Here is a 19565-nt window from a genome sequence, read left to right as displayed (position 1 = left end):
CTTTTGTTGCCTCCTTCCAGCCTTCTAACCTTAGTATAAACTAAGCTTGTGCATGCTGTATGGTAGTGGAACTGGTTGTGGACAAGTATAACATTAAACTGGCTGATTGTTTCGCGTTGGGCAGTAATTACTATAGTGCTAGGGTGCTATTTGAAACCTTGTTCTAATTTTTTTTTTAATCTTGCATTTTACCCCACATCCTGGTACCTACAAATTATTAAGGTAAAATATGAGAGTGCCAGGGTAGTCTACTGGCTGTCTGCATTCTTTTGATCAAATTTTAATGGTACAAGTAGTGATTAAAAGGGATCCTTTTCTGCCATTCAATTGATTAGAAAACCCCCAAAATACTTGTTTTTGAGAATAGAGTAATGAGGGGAAAGTTATATAACTATAATATGTCACATACGAAAGAGATCTTGGTCAGAAGTACAGTTGTAGAAAGAAAACCTGGGCACCTAGTGGTTGAATAGAGGGGACTGGCTGTCCATTGCGGTTCACGTAATCAATAAAAGAAGTACGCTTTCCTTTTTGGCTCTTCTTTTTTTTTTTTTTCCCCTTCCTGGAATTTCCATCATGATTTCACCTTCTTATCTTCTGTAAGAAGATTTTTTGGAGACCCTGCCTCAGGGTATGGTAGCTTGGCAGTGACTTAGAGTCTGAGCAGTTCTGTGTCCTGCTGTGGGATAGGAAGTGTTTTGTAGTTTCTTGGTTGAAAGTCTTTCCTTGTATAAGTATTGTCACTTTATTTGTGATACTTGGGTTTCATAAATCATATCTAACTTAAATCCTTTTGGAACAGAAAGAAAGAGATGGAACTAAATATAACTAAAACTAGGTTAAAATTTCACTCCATTTCCTATCCCTCTACCATGCTTTGTTCTTTACCATCTATTATTATGTATATTGCACTTCTTTTCTGTTTTTATCACATGGATATAAGGTCTATGAAGATAGGAATTTTTGTGTTTGTACATGATTGTGTCTCCAGTGTTAGCGGTTCTTGGCACGAAGTAGTACTCAATTCATATTTTTAAAAATGGATAAATGAATTACGAATTAAACATTATGAACTAACTGAAGTAACTTGACCACTGTGTATATAATATTGGTTCTGTGGGAAAATGTTTCTAGAGTTCCAAATAATGAACTTTCAAACCACCTTGAGAAACATGCTATTTGTAGGTGATTATTTATTTGTTTTAACAAAAATATAGATGATAATTAAAAGCTGTGAATTGAGTTAATGAAAATCCAGCATCTATTTTATCAATGAAATATTAGGGGAAAGTAATCTTGGCTGTATGACTGTAAGCATTATGGGTGTATTTGTATGTCTTGTTTAACCTAATCCCTACGTACATTCCTACCATCTAACTTATTCCTCTTATTTCTAATTCTGTACTCAACATGTATCTGATTAGAATTTTACTTTTCCTGTGCGTCTGCTTAAAGGGAGAGAAATCAATCATTTAATATATGTTTATTAAACTCCTACTATGTGCCAGACACTGTGCTAAGTCCTGGGCATGGAATTGGAAGATGACAATAGTGTCTCTACATGCCTGGCTGGTTCTTACAAATAATTGGCAAGGCAGACATTAAAATAAACCCACAGTATGTACTTAATCACAAAGTATGATAAATGCTCTAAAGGAAAAAAACAAGGTGTTTTTGGATTGTGTTGTCAGGAAATGCCTGTGAGAAAGTCACAAATACAGTGAGATCTGAAGTGTGAGTAAGACTGAACCATGCAGAGAGCGGATAAATCATACTCAAGGAACAGGGAAGAGCAAGTGTCAAGGATCTCACGTGGGAAGGAATTTGGTATATTTGAGGAATTGAAAAAAAGAGTGAACTTACAGTATTATATAAAAGGAAAGATACGGATATATAGGCAGGAGTCTGATTATAAGGTTTTATGGGCCATGTTAAATAGTTTGGAATTTATCTAAAGTCCAAGTTCAGTACCTTGAAGGGTTTTACACAGGCAATAGGACATGATCTAATTTTTATTTTTAGAAGATCACTTTGGTTAGTATGGCAGTGAATGGATTTGATGGGGAGAAGAGTGGCAGAAGAAAACCAATCAGGAGGCTGTAAAAGTGGTCCAGGAGATGGACATTGGTAATTTAAGGTAGCAGAGGAAATAAAGAAATGGGAAGACCTAGATCTGAGCCTTGAGGCGTGATCATTAGGAGTTGTATAGGAAAGTGATGTTGTGGAAGCCAAGAACTGGCTTTAAGAGGAGAGAATACTCGGATGTGTCTGAAACAGAACAGATCAAGTTAGATATAAACGAAAAGAATGCCAAATTGATAGGAGAGTTTGGTGATCATTTCTGACTTTGTGAAGGAGTTTTGCTAGATCCAGAAGCTACGTTGAATTGCACCAAAGAATGAGTATAGGCTATTTCTGGCATGTCCTTACTGCAGAAGACAACTAAAATGACCCTTTAATAGATGAGGAAACATCTACTTAAAATCTGTGAAGGATTTGCAAGGTAAGTTGTTATCAGAATAAAACCTTAGAGAAGTGAAATATTGAAACCAGTTTTTTCCTGAGACCATTTTGGAATTTGGGGAATTTGAGGAGTTCACGTTTGCAAAAACCTCCCAAAATATAGGGGTAAAAGACACAAAAATTGGGCACAGCCACAGGTGGGATTCTAAAAAAGAAGTCATTTTCCCATTAAACTGGTACCCAAAAGAGATACACCCTCAGTGAAAGAGATCTTACTTTCTCATCTGTTCTTCTAGGGGACTACAAAGAATATTTCCATAGTTGTGCTGAGTAGAATAAGGAGGGAAAAAAATGGCTTACAAATTTTAATCATGTACCCAAATTCACACTTTCTGAGTGACTAAAATAACCACTAGTCATAAATTTGAAGTGATTGTGGCCCGTTAATTTCCCAGAAACCTAGCAGAAACAAATGTAGCTTTTTTGTGAAGACACTCACCTTTATCCTTGATCTCAAAGAATTTACTCAAAGTATTTTATAAGGGAAGCCAGCAACTCACAAAATTAATAATCAAACAAGGAAATAAGGTACCACATGTGAGAATGAGCAAAAGTAACAGCCAAACCACACCGTGAAATAATTTAGATAGAATCGCTAAACTGAATGTGGAGTAACAATGCTTACTAAAGAAGTGAAAAATATGTGCAGAGAAGAAATTCTAAAGGATAACCTTCCTAGAACTTATGAAAGTTAAAACAGTTAAACTTAAGAAGTCAATTAACTGAAGAGATCAACAGCAAATTAGATATAATTAGAGAATCTGTGAATTGGAAGATAGTTTATAAGAAACTATTCAGAAATCAGAGGCAAAGAGAGAGAATATTTGAAAAGTATGGAATGGTATTCTAGATAGTCTTTGCTATTATTTGGTACATTTCAAATCAAGTTGTAAAATGTATCATCTAATGAATTTTATTATAAAGCTTTGTTTTTTTCTAGAAAAGAAAGGTAAAAAGCAAGGAATGAGAAATATAGAGTGATAAGCATGGTCTGTGGTAGACCATTTAATTGGAGTTTAAGAAGAAAAGGGGAAAGAAAATGGGGCAAAGGAAGTGAAGGAGGTAATAAGTAGGACCTTTTCTGAACTGAGGAGAGGTATCAGAGTAGAGCAGCCAGGGATAAAAGGCATATTCCTTTCAAAAATGGAAGAGTAGATAGCTAACTGACTGCTGACTTCCCACCAGTAACAGATGAATGCAGCAATGGAATGATAGTGTTATACAAAGTATTTTTGCAGAGCAAAGTATGCTTTGCAAAAATACTTTCAAGAAAGAGGGTAAAATACAGTGAGAGAGCTCCATCAAGGGAAATTGCAAAGATAGAATAAAAGTGATTCCATGTGCCAAAGATGCAGAAGGAGAACAATAAATGAATAGTATTTAAAGGTACTTTTTAGTCTAGAAAGAAGATTGATTAGTTTTTAAAGTTTTCATGTTGCAGTTTGAAAGATAGCTATTTAAAAATAAAATTAGAGGGAGTAACTAGGAGAAAGGGAAAAGGTGAATACGACAAGAAAAAGGGAAAAGGGGCCTCCAGCACAAAAATAAGGTGGTAGCTTTAAATTCAAATATTGAAATAGAAAAATGAATAAATATTGTCAAAGTGTATGTAAGTACAACCAGTTATGTTATTTATATATGACACATCAAAAAAAAAGGAAACAATAAGGTTGAAAGGAAAAGATTAGAAAAAGTACGTATCATAAAGTAGTAACCAACCAAAATCAATCTGCATATTCAGTGTAATCCCTGTCAATATCCTAACTGGCATCTTTGCAGAAATTGACAAGCAGATCTGAAATTCATATGGAAATTCAAGAAGGAACCCAGAATAACCAAACTATATTGAAAAAGAACAAAGTTGAAGGATTCATGCACTGACCTTATTTATATACTAGCTCTAGTATTAAGGATAGACATACAGATCAATGGAAAAGAATTGAGAGTCCAGAAATAAAACCATGTGTCTGTGGTCAACTGATTTTGGCAGAAACGCCTTAAACCTTTTAATAGGGAAAGAATAGTCGTGGCACAAGTAAATATCCACATGCTAAAGAGTAAGTCAGGGAGAAGATTTTTGCAAACATTGCCTCCGATAAGGGGCTAATATCCAAAATATGCAAGGAACTCATGAAACTCAACGACAAAAAAACAAACAACCCAATTGAAAAATGGGCAGAGGACCTGAAGAGACATTTCTCCAAAGAGGACATATAAATGGCAAATAGACATATGAAAAAATGCTCAACATCACTAGTCATCAGAGAAATGCAAGTCAAAACCACAATGAGATATCACCTCACCCCGTCAGAATGGCTATCATCAACAAGACAAATAGTAACAAGTGTTGGAGAGGCTGTGGAGAAAAAGGAACCCTCATACACAGTTGGAATGCAGACTGGTGCAGCCGTTATGGAAGGCAGTGTGGAGGTTCCTCAAAAAATTACGAATAGAATTACCATATGACCCAGCAATCCCTCTCCTGGGTATCTACCCAAAAAATCTGAAAACATTTATCCATAAAGACACGTGTGCTCCAGTGTTCATTGCAGCTTTGTTTACGGTGGCCAAGAAATGGAAACAACCAAAATGTCCTTCGATATATGAATGGATAAAGAAGTTGTGGTATATATACACAATGGAATACTATTCGGTGGTAAGAAAAGATGATATAGGACCATTTATGACAACATGGATGGATCTTGAGAGTATGATGCTAAGCGAAATAAGTCAGACAGAAAAAGCAGAGAACCACATGATTTCACTGATAATGTGGTATATAAATCAAAAACAACAAAAGAATAAGACAAACAAATGAGAAACAAAAACTCATAGACACAGACAATAGTTTAGTGGTTACCAGAGGGTAAGGGGGGTAAGGGGTGGGAAATGAGGGGAAGGGGGATCAAATATTTGGTGATGGAAGGAGAACTAACTCTGGGTGGTGAACACACAATGGGATTTATAGATGATGTAATACAGAATTGTACACCTGAAATCTATGTAAGTTTACTAACAATTGTCACCCCAATAAATTAAAAAAAAAAGAATGACAAGTTTCTTATAAGGATGACTTTAATTTTTAATACAACTTTTCAAATTAAAATGACTATTTAGCACATGAAAGTACACTCAATATCACTGCTCGTTAAAGAAATGTAAATCAACTGCAATGAGATAGTAACTCACACTCATTAGGATGGTTATTTTAAAAATAAAAGGCAAAACCCAGAAAATAATAGTTGTTGGAAAAAATGTGGAGAAGTTGGTACCCTTGTGCATTGTTGGAGGGAACATAAAATGGTATAGCTGCTACGGAAAACAATATGGGAGTTCCTCAAAAACTAGAACTGTTTGTACACCCATGTTCATAGCAGCAGTATTCACAACAGCCAAAAGATGGAAACAGCCCAAATGTCCATCATCAGATGAATGGATAAACAAAACATGACGTTGGTGTATACATATAATGGAATATTATTCAACCTTAAAAAGAAGGAAATCTGTCATGTACGTCAGTGGTGATATTTGAGGACACGCTCAATGAAATAAGCAAGTCACAAGGACAATATAGTATGATTCCACTTATATGAGGTACTAAAGTAGTTAAATTCATGGAAGCAAAGAAGAGTGGTGGTTGATGGTTGGAGGGGAAAATAGGTGTTTAATAGATACAAAGCTTTTGTTTTGCTGAATGAAAAAGTTTGGGTATCTGTTACACAGCAACAAATGTACTTAATGTTATAGAACTGTGCACTTGTGGTGAATTTTATGTTATATATATTTTTAACAAATAAAGGAACCAAAAACAGCTGTTGTTTGTATGTTAATGTCAGACACTTACACAGTCGACTTTAAGACAAAAAGCATTACTAGTACTAAAGAGTGTCCTTTTTGTAATGATTAAAAGTGAAGAAATCCATCAGAAAAGTGTAACTTAAAATTTAATGTACTTAATATCAAATGTTCAAATATGAAACAAGAATCCAGAACAAATCCAGATGTAATGAGTGATTTAGTTTACCCCCAAGGAAACAGAAAATTAGAATAATTTGAGAATCAACTTTGCATCTAACAACTGCATAGTACACGTTCTTTTTGAGCCTGATGGTACTTTGACCAACAGTGGTTTATAAAGCAAATTTCAATGTACTGATATTACATAAAACAAATTATTAGTGGAATTTAGTATTTAATAATAAAAGTTAAAAAGCAAAATAATAAAACCCTGTATGTTTTGAAACAAAGATGTATTTTAAATAATTCATCAAAGAAGAAGCCATAGAGGAAATTAGAAAATCTAAGTGGAATGATAATTGAATTTAAGAGGTGCACTTGAAGAGATAGGCTTAAATGCAAATATATTAGGAAAACTGCTTGAAAATAATAAGCCAACCCCTAATATTACCTTTGCTGTATAAAAACTTCCCCAAAATCTTAAAGGCTTAAAGTAAAAATGTTTTACGTTGCTTGACAGTGGCTATGGGTTGGCTGTTGAGCAATGTGCGTGCGTGTGTGTGTGTTTCTGTTCTAAGTGTCTCTTTTGGGGAATCATGCTGAAAGAGTAGTGCCTGTACAGCAATAGTTCATTCACAGAAAGGGGACAGACAAGAGACTGCTAACGTATATATAGTTGTAGTTCGAGGTGCTGCTTAGCTGTTCTTTGTGTACATTTGCTCACGTTCCATTGGATAAAGCAAATCTCATGGCTATGCCTGTTGGCATGTATGTTCTCAAAAGGCATGAAAGGTAATTACATGAAAATGGGATGTAATTACTGATCGTGAAGAAAATTTAAAAGATATTTTAGGCCAATAACTTGGACATTTAGACAGGACATTTTTCTCGAAAAATATATGACTTAGAAAAACTGACTGGAAAAGAAAGTTGCTTGAAACCATTTTTTTTTTAATCTTTAAACTTGAAGATAACTTGGCTTTATTAGCAAGTTCTTCTAAAATTGGAATAATGAATATTTTCAGCGAATAGAGTTAATAGGACTCAAGAATTTGTTGAATTAGTGGGGAAAAAAGAGGGACTACTTCACTAATTTTATGAGAACAACATAACCTTAATACTGATACATGAAGAGCACATGAATGAGAATTTGAGAATACGAATGAGAATCAAACATTACACGTAATCTAGGTATAAATATTCTGAAACGATCTTTTCGCAACCAAGTCAGTATTTTTTTTAAAGAGGTAGCCCAAGTTTTCATTTCAGTAATGCAAGTTGTGCATTAGAAAAATCACTTCTCATGAATAGAAGGAAGGTTGTGATCACTTCAATAAATACAGGAAATGCATTTGATAAAGTCAGCATGCTTACGTGAGATATTTTTAGCCACAGGAATAAAAGGATATCTGTAGCCTAATAACGGGTTTCTGCAAAGTCCCATACAAAACAAACATCTCACTCTGAATGGTGAAACGTTGAAGCTAATCTCTTGTAATCAGAATAAGAAAACGAAGGTCACTATCAAATCTATCAACTATATTGGCTATCTTAGACCAGTAAGGCAAACAAAAAAGGATAAGGGCCAGAAAAGCAGAAGTGAAAACTTAACATTATGTAAATAGAAAACCCAAAAGTATCTTACGGATGAGTGATTAGAATTAGTAAGTGCTTAGTAAATTTTCTAGGTAAATTTTTTAATCCAGAGAATTTCCACATAACAGTAGGTAGTGGGAATAGTAACATTTTAAGATTTCATTCTCTAATAATGTAAAACAATCTTAAGAATCTGTATTTTCTATGGCTGCCATAAGAAATTATCACAAATGTGGCAACTTAAAACAATACAGATTTGTTATTTTGTACATCAGAAGGCCTGGTAAACCCAGCTGGTTTCTCTGTTCCAGGTTTACAGGACTGAAATGCAGGTGCTCCTGCCTGGGCTCTTATTTGTAGGTTGTAAGAATGACTTCCAAATTCATTCAGATTGTTTGCAGAATTCAGTTCTTTGTGGCTCTGGGTGGAGCTGAGGTTCCTTATTTCCTGCTTGGCTGTGTGGAGCCTCTCAGCTCCTTTAGGCCACCTGCATTCTTGGTCAAATTGCAGTCAGTCACAAGTCAACAACTGGTGAAGGAGCCCTGCTTTGCATCTTTTTCTTCTGCTGCATCTCTTCTGGCTGTGGTTGGAGAAAGTTCTCTGCATAATCCACAGTAAGATCCCTATTTTAAGTCACTTAATAGAAATCTTACATCTGCAAAGTCCTTTATACCACATATTTAACATAATCACATGTTACAAAGATTGGGATCTGGACATCTTTGGGGGGCTCTTCTGCCTACCTTAGGGTAGATTTTTAAAAGGATGGACACAGCAGACTTTTTAAGAAGAGTAATACTAATAATAATTGAAAGGTGTTAGTGAAGACAAATAGGGAGAGACATACCAAAATTCATGTTTGAAAGATCCATTGTGGCAAATAAGGTAATTTTCACCAATTGATTCAAAAGTCAATTAAATTCCAATTTCAATGGATTCTTTTTAGGAATTTGATCGGCTGATGTCTAAAATTTATATGGAAATGTAAGAGACAAGAAACTCATCACACTAATGAAGGCATAGCAACTTTTTGTTTGTTTGTTTTTTTAGCCGATAACAGGTATAAGATAGACCATAGGAATGGAATAAGAAATCCAGAAACACTTGTATGCATTTATATGCGCACTTGGTAAGTGACAGGTGTGGTTACTGATCAAAGGGAAGACCTGATTTTTAATATGTTGTGCTGGAAAAGGGGTGAAAAAGTAAAACTATAGACCTCTGCCTGGTAGTGTCATTCAGATCTGTTCCAGTGAAGGGCAAACGCATAAAGCTGTTAAAGGATAAGGATCTTTATGACCTTAGAGTGGGGAAAGGTTTCTTAAGTGGACACAAAAAGCATCTTAAAGGACAAGATCACAAAGAATTTTTCATTAAACATGAAAAAGTGCATACATAGTCCACAAAGTGAGAAAAAGATGGTTTCCATTCATGATTTGATAGGTATTGTAAAACTAATGTATAAAGTACAAATCAATAAAAGTCACTAAAAAAACTGGTGGTAAGGCATGAACAAGCATTTCACATAAGCAGAAATCAAAATGATTGAAATCTTGAAAAGATTTTCAGCATTATTAATCAAGAAAACGCAAACTAAAGTTTCAATGGAATATTTCATAAAAGTGAAAACATCAGACAGAAAAGTGGGAGTATTGGAACAAGAACTTCATTTGTCTGTGTGAGAGTAAAAAAAAATGTAAAACCATACACTGTGCTCACCATCTCTTCTCAGGAATATGCTCTTGAGTTGCATTTTTCAAATATGATAGCCATCATTGAGCCCTCAAAATGTGGCTAGTCCAAAATGAGATGTCCTCTGTTGTACAATATTGGGTTTTGAAGAGTTAGTAAGAAAAAAAATATAAAATAGCCCAATGATTTTATAATTATTGCAATTGAAATATTTGGTTAAATAAAAGATTTAAAATTTCACTTTTTTTTTAACCTTTTTAGTGTGGCTACTGGAAAATTTTAAATTACTTGTGCTTTTCATTATGTTTATATTGGACTGTGCTGCTCTAGAGGAATTTAGAAGTGTTCATCAGGAATAATATTATAGGAGAATTGTTCATTACATTCACAAATTGTAAATAACTAAAATGTCAGTCAGCAGTTGACTGATAGGTTGTATAATAAGCAATGTGATACTATACGGTAGTGAAAATGAACGACAGCTGTACACATCTGTTGACATTCAATATTCTACTTCACCCTTAGGTATACAGCATAGTGGTCAGGCAATCACACAATCTATGAAGTGATCCCCCTGATAAGTCCAGTACTCATCTGGCACCTGACAGTTAATGTCTTTATTTCACCCTAATTTTTGAATGATATCTTTGCTAGATACAGAATTTGGATTGGCAATTTTTCATTTTGGCATTTTATAGATGATGTTCCATTGTCTTCCGGACTTCCCTGTTTCTAATGAGAAGTCAAACATTTTTATTGTTTTCTCCCTGCTGGCTGCTTTCAAGTTTTCCAATTTATCATTTATTATCAGCAATTTAACTGTACTGTGTCTCTGGTTTTCTTTGAACTGTTACATTTTAGAGTTAACTGAAATTCTTGGAACAATAATTTGATGTTCTCCTTCAAAACTGAGAAAATTTCAGTTATTTCTTCCTGTTCTTTCTTACTTAAAATTTTTTAGATTTCAATTATACCATTTGATGGTTTCACAGACCCCTGAGTTTTTTTTCTGTTTTCTTACATCTTTTTTTCTCTCTGTTCTATAAATTGGATTATGTCTATAAATCTGGTTTCAATTTCACTAACTTTTGCCTACAATTTCCACTCTACTTTTAAGCTTATCCAACCGCAAACTTTTCAGTTCTACAATTTTCTGGGTTTTTTGTAGGTTACCTTTTTCTTCTGAGATGTTCCCTACCTGTTCATTCATGAAGACCATATATATATATATATTTTTTTTTTTTCAGTTTGTCAAGCATAAATATATAACAGTTGTTTTAAAGTCTTGTCTTAAAATTCAACATTTAAGACATCCAGAAGACAGTTTCTATTGACTGCCTTTTTTCTTGACTATGGGTTACATTTTTCTATTTCTTTTCACATCCAAGTGTCTTAAGTGTATGTGTATGTACACACACACGCACACATATACACAGGGTGCCAAAAAATGTATACACATTTTAAGAAAGGAAAAAAACTATTAAAATTGTAATACTCAATATATGCTGACAACAAAAGATGAATACAAGTCACATTTGACTTCTGCAATTACAAGAGGTGCTCAAAGTGGTTACCATCAGTATAATTTTTTAAAATGTGTTTCCCTTTTTAAAATATGTATACATTTTTTTGGCACCTTCTGTATAATTTTTTTTATACTGGACATTGTAGCAATTATACTGCAGAGATTATAGATTATGTCATCTTCCTCTGAGGAATGTTGACTTTTTTATTCTATTGGTTGGCCAATTTGGAATTGTGTTGGCTTGATTTTACTCTTTGGTCAGATGTGTGGAAAGACTTTCTAACTTGACAGAACTAACTTTCAAACTCTGTCCCTCTCAATATCCTGTCAGGTTTTGTGTTAGGTTGTCCTAGGGAATCTAAAGTAGGTCTTAATTGTAGTGTGAAGGCCTTGTTCTATAGCATGGCCTGATTTTTAAAGCATATCTGGGTGTTAAACAAGTGGTGTCTCTTTTTTTCTGGGTCTGTATGCTCATCATCTCCCAACACTGTTGGACTTTTAGTATATTCAGCTCAACCCTATAGCAGCCACTTTTGGAAATGTCTCAGGGAGTCTTGTCCTCCACGTATGTAGCTCAGCCTTCAGTCAAGGACTCAAGTTGCTGTGCTCCATAGATTCCTCTGTTTAAATTGTTATAGTTGTCTTTTAAAACAGTTTAATATTATTAAACTTGATCATTTATGTATCCTAGGAAATCAGTTCCATATCTACATGTGTGAGTACACACATACAATTTAATTTGCCACTCACAGTGCCATGTGGGTTTCTGTTGCACCAATCTTCACAAAGATTTAATAGTCAGACTTTTTAATTTATGATGTAATAGTTAAGAAATGATCTTGTGTGTACAAGTGATATGTCCCTATATGTTCAGCACTTTACTTCATGACACAAGATGGTCTGCTTGCCATCGTGTGTGTGTGTGTGTGTGTGTGTGTGTGTGTGTCATTTTTTACTATGGTAAAATGTATATACATAAAATTTTTCGTTTTAATCATGTTGTAAGTGTATAATTTCTGTTTGCCTTTGAAACGTGATCTGCCCTGGTTCAATCCTTGAGCTGCTTCTCTTACTACTTTGTTGTCTTGTCCACAAGTGAGAGAATCTATTCCCAGGTCTTTAATTGGTAACTGTATGCTAGTGTCTTTGTGGGCTCTAGAACTCTGTAACCAGTAGCCTATTAGATTTTCCAGCTGTCTGTCTCGTGTTCTACAGGCATCTCATTATATTCTGTCTCCATTAAGAAAAATTCAAGGACATCTACCCCAAACCTCCTGGAGTTTTTATTTTGGTTGGATGCCTTAGGAATCCTCATCAACTTCTACGCTTTTTCTCACTAGGTCCTATTCATCCTTTCCTGTGCATTCTTACTGCCATGCATTAATTCTGGCTTGCATCGTCTTTCCGTGGGGTTTGGATGCTAGGTTCTTGGCTCTAGTTCATTCTCGTTCTAGCTTTCCTCTTGTCAGAGTAGTAGTCCTCCTTCCTTTATCCTTTCCTTCTTTCTTCCTAGCAAGTAAGGGAATTTACTACCAGAAGTCCAAGTGTGAGTTCTTGCTTTCAGGCAAATCTTTATCTAAGACTGCATAGAATAATTTTGATTTCTTTATCCTATACTTGGTCTGCTTTCATCTGTGTTAGCTTCATTTTCAGTCAAGACTTTCTCCATGTGATGGCAATGATGGCTACAGACAGTTTCAGGCTTACATTATTTTCAAAGTAAGTGATCCTGAGGAAAACATGTAGATCTCTCAACTTTCTAAATATACATCTGACCATTTCCCTATTTCTTAATATTACTCAATATTTCTTTACCCCACTGAAGATAAAGTTCGAATTCCCTGGCAAACAAGAATTCCTGATTTGGCTTTTATGTATGGATCTATCTTCATTGTACTGCGGCTTTCAGTTTTAAAGTTCATACTCTTAAATACCTAGCTGCATGTGTTGTTTCCCTTGCCTGCAATATCTTTTCACATTGTTTAGTTGCAAAACTCCTTTTCATTGTTTAGATTGAAAAATCCAGTTTGGGTATTACTCTACCAGGAAATACTTATTTGATAGCTTTTACCTGTTCCACCCAGAAAAGTCACTCTTCTGTTCTACCTGTGAACTACATACATACCTGTTTTTAACTCTTAGGCTGAAACATAGTTGTTTATAAGTGTCTCTTATCTACTAGATAATTAAACTTCTTTGGTCCTTTTTTTGAGCAAGGCAAGGTATAAATTTATAAAAACAACAAATTAGACTTTGGTTGTATATCCACTTGTGGTAGACTAGGTAATTCATATCAGCCCTCCTGCTGAGAACAATTAGGAAAGTAAGTTCAAAAAAATCTGTAGAGCTAACAGACATTAAAGAGTCATGTGGTCAAAATCTGGAAGAAGAACTCTGAAGAAGTATGATTGGCATTAGGGTCTGCGTTTCCATTATAGGTATCTGCCAGTTCCAGTAGAAGCAACTGAGAAGCTGAAAAGAGATTTCTTTAAAAACTTATGGGACTAGCGTGACAAAAATTGAAGTTCAGAAACCAGAGGAGGATTTCCAGTAAACCTTAGAAAAGGTTTACATCCTAGAAATTAAGGTGAACTAGAAAAGATCTGCTTTCAAAAGGGCCATCTTCTAATCATTTTAATCCCTTATTAGATAGATCAGCATGCTTGTGCCTCTAGCCATGTGACTGAAGTAAACACAAGTCCTTTCTGGAGGAAATACCATCCTAGGCCTCAATTTTTCAATAGTAATGTCTGGCCCTCAAAAAATAATTAGGCATACAAGAAGATGTGATAGAAAAAAAAAAAAAGGAAACAACAGAAGATGGAGATAGACCCATAGAGATCCAGATAATAGAGTTATCAAACAGACTGTAAATTAGCTATTGTTAATATGTTAAAAAGAAAAAGAAAAGAAAACATAAGATGGAGAATTTCAGCAGAGAACTAGAAACTTAAAAAGACATCAAGTGGAAATTCCAGAAATGAAAAATATATTACTTAGTGGAATGGATTGGCTTAAGAGTAGATAAGTACAGCTAGACACAGAATTACTAAACTACTAGATGAGTCAAAAGAAAAATCCAGCATGAAACATGGAGCAAAAAAAGATGAAAAATACAGAAAAGAGTGCAAGCAATATAGGAAATACAGTCAAAAGGTCTAACATGTATTTGATTGGGTTCTTAGAAGAGAGAGGAGTAAAAGAATAAGGCAAAAGTACTATTTGAAGAGATTGTGGCTGGTATTTTACCAACACTGATGAAAGATAGATAACAAGGGATAAATTCAGGAAGTCCTATGAACTCTAAGGAATATAAATGCAAAGACAACCAGAACAGGCCATCATTGTAAAACTGCTGAAAAGAAATAAAAGCCAAAGACAAAGGACAGATTACTTTAGAAGCATCAACAGTAAGATTCACAGCTAACCTCTCATCAGAAACAGTGGAAGCTAGGAGACAATTGGATGATATAATTACAGTATATAAAGGGAATTAATGTTCAAGAATAAAGGTAAATTGTTGAATTGTAAACTTAAAATAGGTGAATTTTATGGTATGTAAATTATATCTCAGCGAAGCTGTTTAAAGATGAAGGTGAAATAATTATCAGACATATGAAAACAGAAAATTTGTTTTCAGCAGATCTGTTTTAAAGAAAATAGTTTTTTAGGCAGAAGAAAATGATTCCAGAAAGAAGCTTGAAGATACAGAAAGGAATGAAGAGCAATGGAAAAGGTAAATACGTATGTAGATATTAAAATACATTGACAGTAAACACAACAAAGCTGGTGTAACTCTATTAATAAAGTGGATTTTAAAGGCAAAAAGAATTATTCAGGATAAAGGGCATTTCATAATCATAAAAGGCTTATTAGTTGCCCCAGAAAATATTACAGTTCTAAATTTGTATATATCTAATAACAGCCTCAAACTAAATAAGACAAAAATTGACAGGTGCAAATACACAAATTTATAACCGTAGTGGAAGATTTTAATATACCTTTCTAATCAAAGTTGCAAGATGTAGCAAGCAGATCAGAAAATCAGCAGGGATGTGGAAAATGTGAACAGCACAGTTCAGGAACTTGGCTTAACTTGACATAAGTGAAATACTGCATCCAACATCTGCAGAGTGCACATTCTTTTCAAGTGCACATTGACCCTTATCTCATACCGTAGACGAAAAATCAATTCTAGATGTAGTTCTAAATGTGAAAGTTAAACTAATAAAACTAGAAAAATAGGTACTATCTCCATGATCTTTGGGAGGGGAAAGATTATTAAACAGGAAATAACACAATGAAGGAACTGATGGATAAAATGTACTACATTAAAAAGAACTTTTTTCACCAAAAGTCACAGTAAGAGATTGAAAAGGCAAGTACAGAATGGAAGATCTTACCTACAAATCAATAAGAGGAAAAAAAAAACTAGAAAAATGAGCAATGGAATTGAACTACCTCACAAAAGAAACTATCCAAGTGAAATATATTAAAGGTTTTCAGCATTGTTAGTACTCAAAGAGATACAAATTAAAACCACAATGAAATAACATATACACCTACCAGAGTGGCTGCATATTTAAAATTTCTGAATTTTTATTTTGAGATAGGTTCACAGGAAGTTGGAAAAATAGTCCAGAGAAGCCCAGTGTACCTTTCACCCAGTTCCCTCCAAAGGTTATTCTCTCACATAACTAAAATAAAACACAATATTAAAACCAGGAAATTGACATTTCTCATCACAAATGTGTGTGTATAGTTCTGCGTCATTTTATCACGTGTAGATTCATGTAACTACCATCACTGTCAAGAAGATTAACTGTTTTATCACCACACAGATCTTCCTTGTGCTATTAGACTCCCACCCACCTGCCTCGCCTCCACTGTTTTTAACCCCTGATAACCACTAATCTGTTCTTCACCTCTATAATTTTGTCATTTTCAGAATGTTATATAAATGGAGTCATATTTTGATACATGTGTATTTTTAAATCAAATGCCCTTGAAGTCCATCCAAGTTGTGGGTATTTTCAGAATGGCTACATTTTTAAAAACACAATACCAAGTGTTGATGGACAATGTTGAACAATAGGTACTTCAATGTGCGGCTAATGGGAATGTAAATAGATACAACTGTGAAAAACGGTTTGGCACTTTCTACTAAAGTTGAAATGTACTATCTGATCCATTCCTAGTAAATACTCAGTAAAAATGTGGGTCTCTGTTCACCAAAAGAAGTGTTTTGTAAAAACATATGTATGGCAACATCATTTGTAATAGCTGTAATCTGGAAAGGACCTGAAAGCTCATCAGCAGTAGAATGGAGTCTTAAAAATTGTGATCATTCAATAGAACACCGTAGAGCAGGGATGGCAGATGTTTTCTGTAAAGAACTACATGATAAATATTTCAGGTTTTGTCCAGTGCATTGTGGCAACTACTCAACTCTGCAGTTATGGTAATGAATAGCCATGTGCAGTGTGTAAACAGATGTGTGTGGTGATGTTTCAGTACGTTTTACAAAAATAGACCTTGAGCTTTGGGCGCTGTAGTTTGCTGACCTCTATTGTAGAGCTACAAACTATAGATGAATCTCACAAAGACAATTTTGCATCAAAGAAGCCGTACATCATGATTCCATTTTTATAAATTTCAAAAACATGCAAGGTGAATCTATAGTATTGAAGTCAGCATATTGCTTATATTTAGGGAGAGAGGGACGGCAGTGATGGGAAGGGGCGTGAAGTGTACTTCTAGGATGCTAGTAATATCTTTATCTGAGTGGTGGTTACACAGGTCTGTTCAATTTTGACTATTCATTGAGATGTATACTTATAATTTAATGCGCTTCCCTAGTGTTTGTGTATATGTGTGTGTGTGTGTGTGTTATAAATGAATTAGTTTTAAAAGTTGAAAACAAAACAAACATACTGTTTGTGTTCCCGTTAAGGTTACTCATCTTTGGCATGTGATAAACATAATAAATGTTTATTGAATTGGGAGCTGCTGATAGCAAGCTCTGTAGCAAGATGAGGGACAGGGAGGAGTAATGACTGAATTAGCTTGCAGAGCTTACTGAAGGCTTTTGGGAAAGCAATTTTGGTAATCGGGTAAGAACTGAAGTAATCATTTAAGGTATTTTCATGAAAAGAAGACAGCCCCTCGTTTAAAGGCTAACAGGATCTAATTAATGGTATGAGCTGAAAAGTAACTCTTCATGTATGACAGAAGGAAATGGTTGTTTGGAAAGCTATTAAGAGCAAGGTACTGCAACTATTGTAATGATGATACTTAATTTGGTTCACCTAACAACTTTTGTTATAGTTTTTTACCTGCTTAAACCTTTAGTCTTTGGACGTTACTCTGTAAAGAGTGGTGTACCTATTAGCACTGAGTAGTGTCGATGGGATGTAGGGTTCATTGGGGAAAACTTACAAAAAAGTAGTGAGTGCAAGCAGTCTTCTCACTTTTTTGTTGTCCCACAGCTTAGGCCAGGGATGGATGGTCTTCACAATCCATGGCCAAATGGCCTTCCAGTAGAGAATGGCCTCCACCTCTCTAATGCTCTACACATATATACGGCAGGGAACATTTAAGTGACCGTGTAACCATAATTAGAAAGGGGAAGCTTCTGGAGCCCCAGGGACAGGGATTCTTCCTTGGAGCTAATAACTCAGACCTACTGGTACTAACTTGATAAAAGGGTTTGGAATTGAACCTCCAGGCCATTTAGATTTATCTTTCGTCACGTTTCCCATTACAAGAAAATAAAGTGAAACCTCTTGGTGATATTAAAGGTCTAGTAGCTTTCTCCAACTTGTCAGGCCTTTTTGCCACGGGTTCTACACAGACTTTCTCATTCACTGGATTATTTTCTAATAAATGGTTGCTCATTTCAAGCTTCTCATCTTTGCTCCCATTACCTAATTTAGAATGCTTTTCCCTTTCTCTAAATTCTCTTCAAGAGCTGCTTTCATACCATCTCTTCTGTGATGATCTCAGTTCTTCAACCAAATATTACCACTTTTCATACACTGCCTAATGCTAGTTTTTATGTGTACATTTCCTTCTTTCTGTCCTAACTTGTAAATTCCTTAAGGGTAGGGAACATGTATTAGATTACTTAGTAACCTCTATAATACCATAGTGGTCTTGTGGGTAAATGCTGAGCAAATAATTAATGATTAGAATGTATGTTCTTACAATGTATTTTTAATTATAAAATAATCATAGGTCAGGGTTCTCTATGCCTCTTTAGACTGAATATTAATTGTTAAGTAGAATACTTGATTCTTTACTAGAATATCTTTTTCTGTTGCAATTAATCCCTGTTTTAAAAATTCATTTTTTGAGGTTGATATCAATTATTGTCTGTTGGTTACTCTGTTAGCCAGTTTAGTAATTAGATTCCTCCATTCTACTTCAGCAAGAAGTTGAGAACTTTAAGAAGCTAAATCTCATTAGTAAAGAGCAGTTTGAAAACCTAACACCTGAACTTCCTTTTGAGCCAAACCAAGAAGTTCCTGTAGCACCTTCACAGTCCAGGCAAGGTATGTAAATCTGCTATTGTGTAAGTGTCTGAGAACTATTAAACCAGTTCTAAATTGTTTTTAAAGTTTGCTATTTCTTTTTTTTTTTTCAATTTGTGGAAAACATTTAGATATCTGGTAAAAGACTAGAATTTTAAACTCTTATTTACCTTTTGGTGTACTTTAAAACATTTTAAACATTTTAGAGATTTAAAAATACAAGCCTTGTACTAAATGGACAGAGTTTGAATCCCACCTTATTCTTGGTGAATAGGCAGGTAATCATCACAAAGGTGACCTAGGAGTCATCTATCAAACCTGGATGCTTACTTAAAAGTAGGCAAAATTGGTTGATTCTTTATATGTCTCATTGGATTTTGAGATTGTGGGAATGTTTCTCTAAATAAAGAAACATTTTCACTGACTTGCTGATTTTTAAAAATTCACCACTAGCTCATTCTTTTGTGTTAAGGCCTCACCTTTGTATGAAAATGTACATACATTTGGGATAGTCATCAAAAATGATTTTGTTACAGTATTTTATGAAGTTAGGGTAACAACAAACTTTTAATTTGGAAAACTTCAAACATATACAAAAATAGAGCAAATTGTATGAAGAACCTACCCCTGTGTGCCTGTTACCTACCCATTAATTATTTAATCATATCAATGCCAATTTTGTTTCATTTTGACTCCAGTCGTTCTCTTTACCTCCCATTCGATTCTTTTGAAGCAAACTT

General features: G+C 34.5%; 1 protein-coding gene across 7 annotated transcripts in view; it reads left to right on the top strand.

Moving 5' to 3' along the window:
* Positions 1 to 19565, top strand: part of LARP1B (La ribonucleoprotein 1B) — an 87070-nt gene that overhangs the window by 38298 nt on the left and 29207 nt on the right. For 6 of the 7 annotated variants that reach the window (XR_002138897.2, XM_019749018.2, XM_019749017.2 and 3 more), the window contains one exon: positions 18723 to 18846. The exons of the other annotated variant lie outside the window; for it this stretch is intronic. Coding sequence is in view for 5 of the 6 variants with exons in the window: in XM_019749018.2 (XP_019604577.2) it covers positions 18723 to 18846 (124 nt within the window). In the remaining variant the exon portion in view is untranslated. The remainder of the gene's footprint in view (positions 1 to 18722; positions 18847 to 19565) is intronic. 7 annotated transcript variants of the gene reach the window in all.

Source organism: Rhinolophus sinicus, linkage group LG07, assembly GCF_036562045.2.
Source record: "Rhinolophus sinicus isolate RSC01 linkage group LG07, ASM3656204v1, whole genome shotgun sequence".
Taxonomy (NCBI): Eukaryota; Metazoa; Chordata; class Mammalia; order Chiroptera; family Rhinolophidae; genus Rhinolophus; species Rhinolophus sinicus.
The sequence above is the reverse complement of the archived record's forward strand: the minus strand, read 5'-3'. Positions and strand labels throughout refer to the sequence as shown.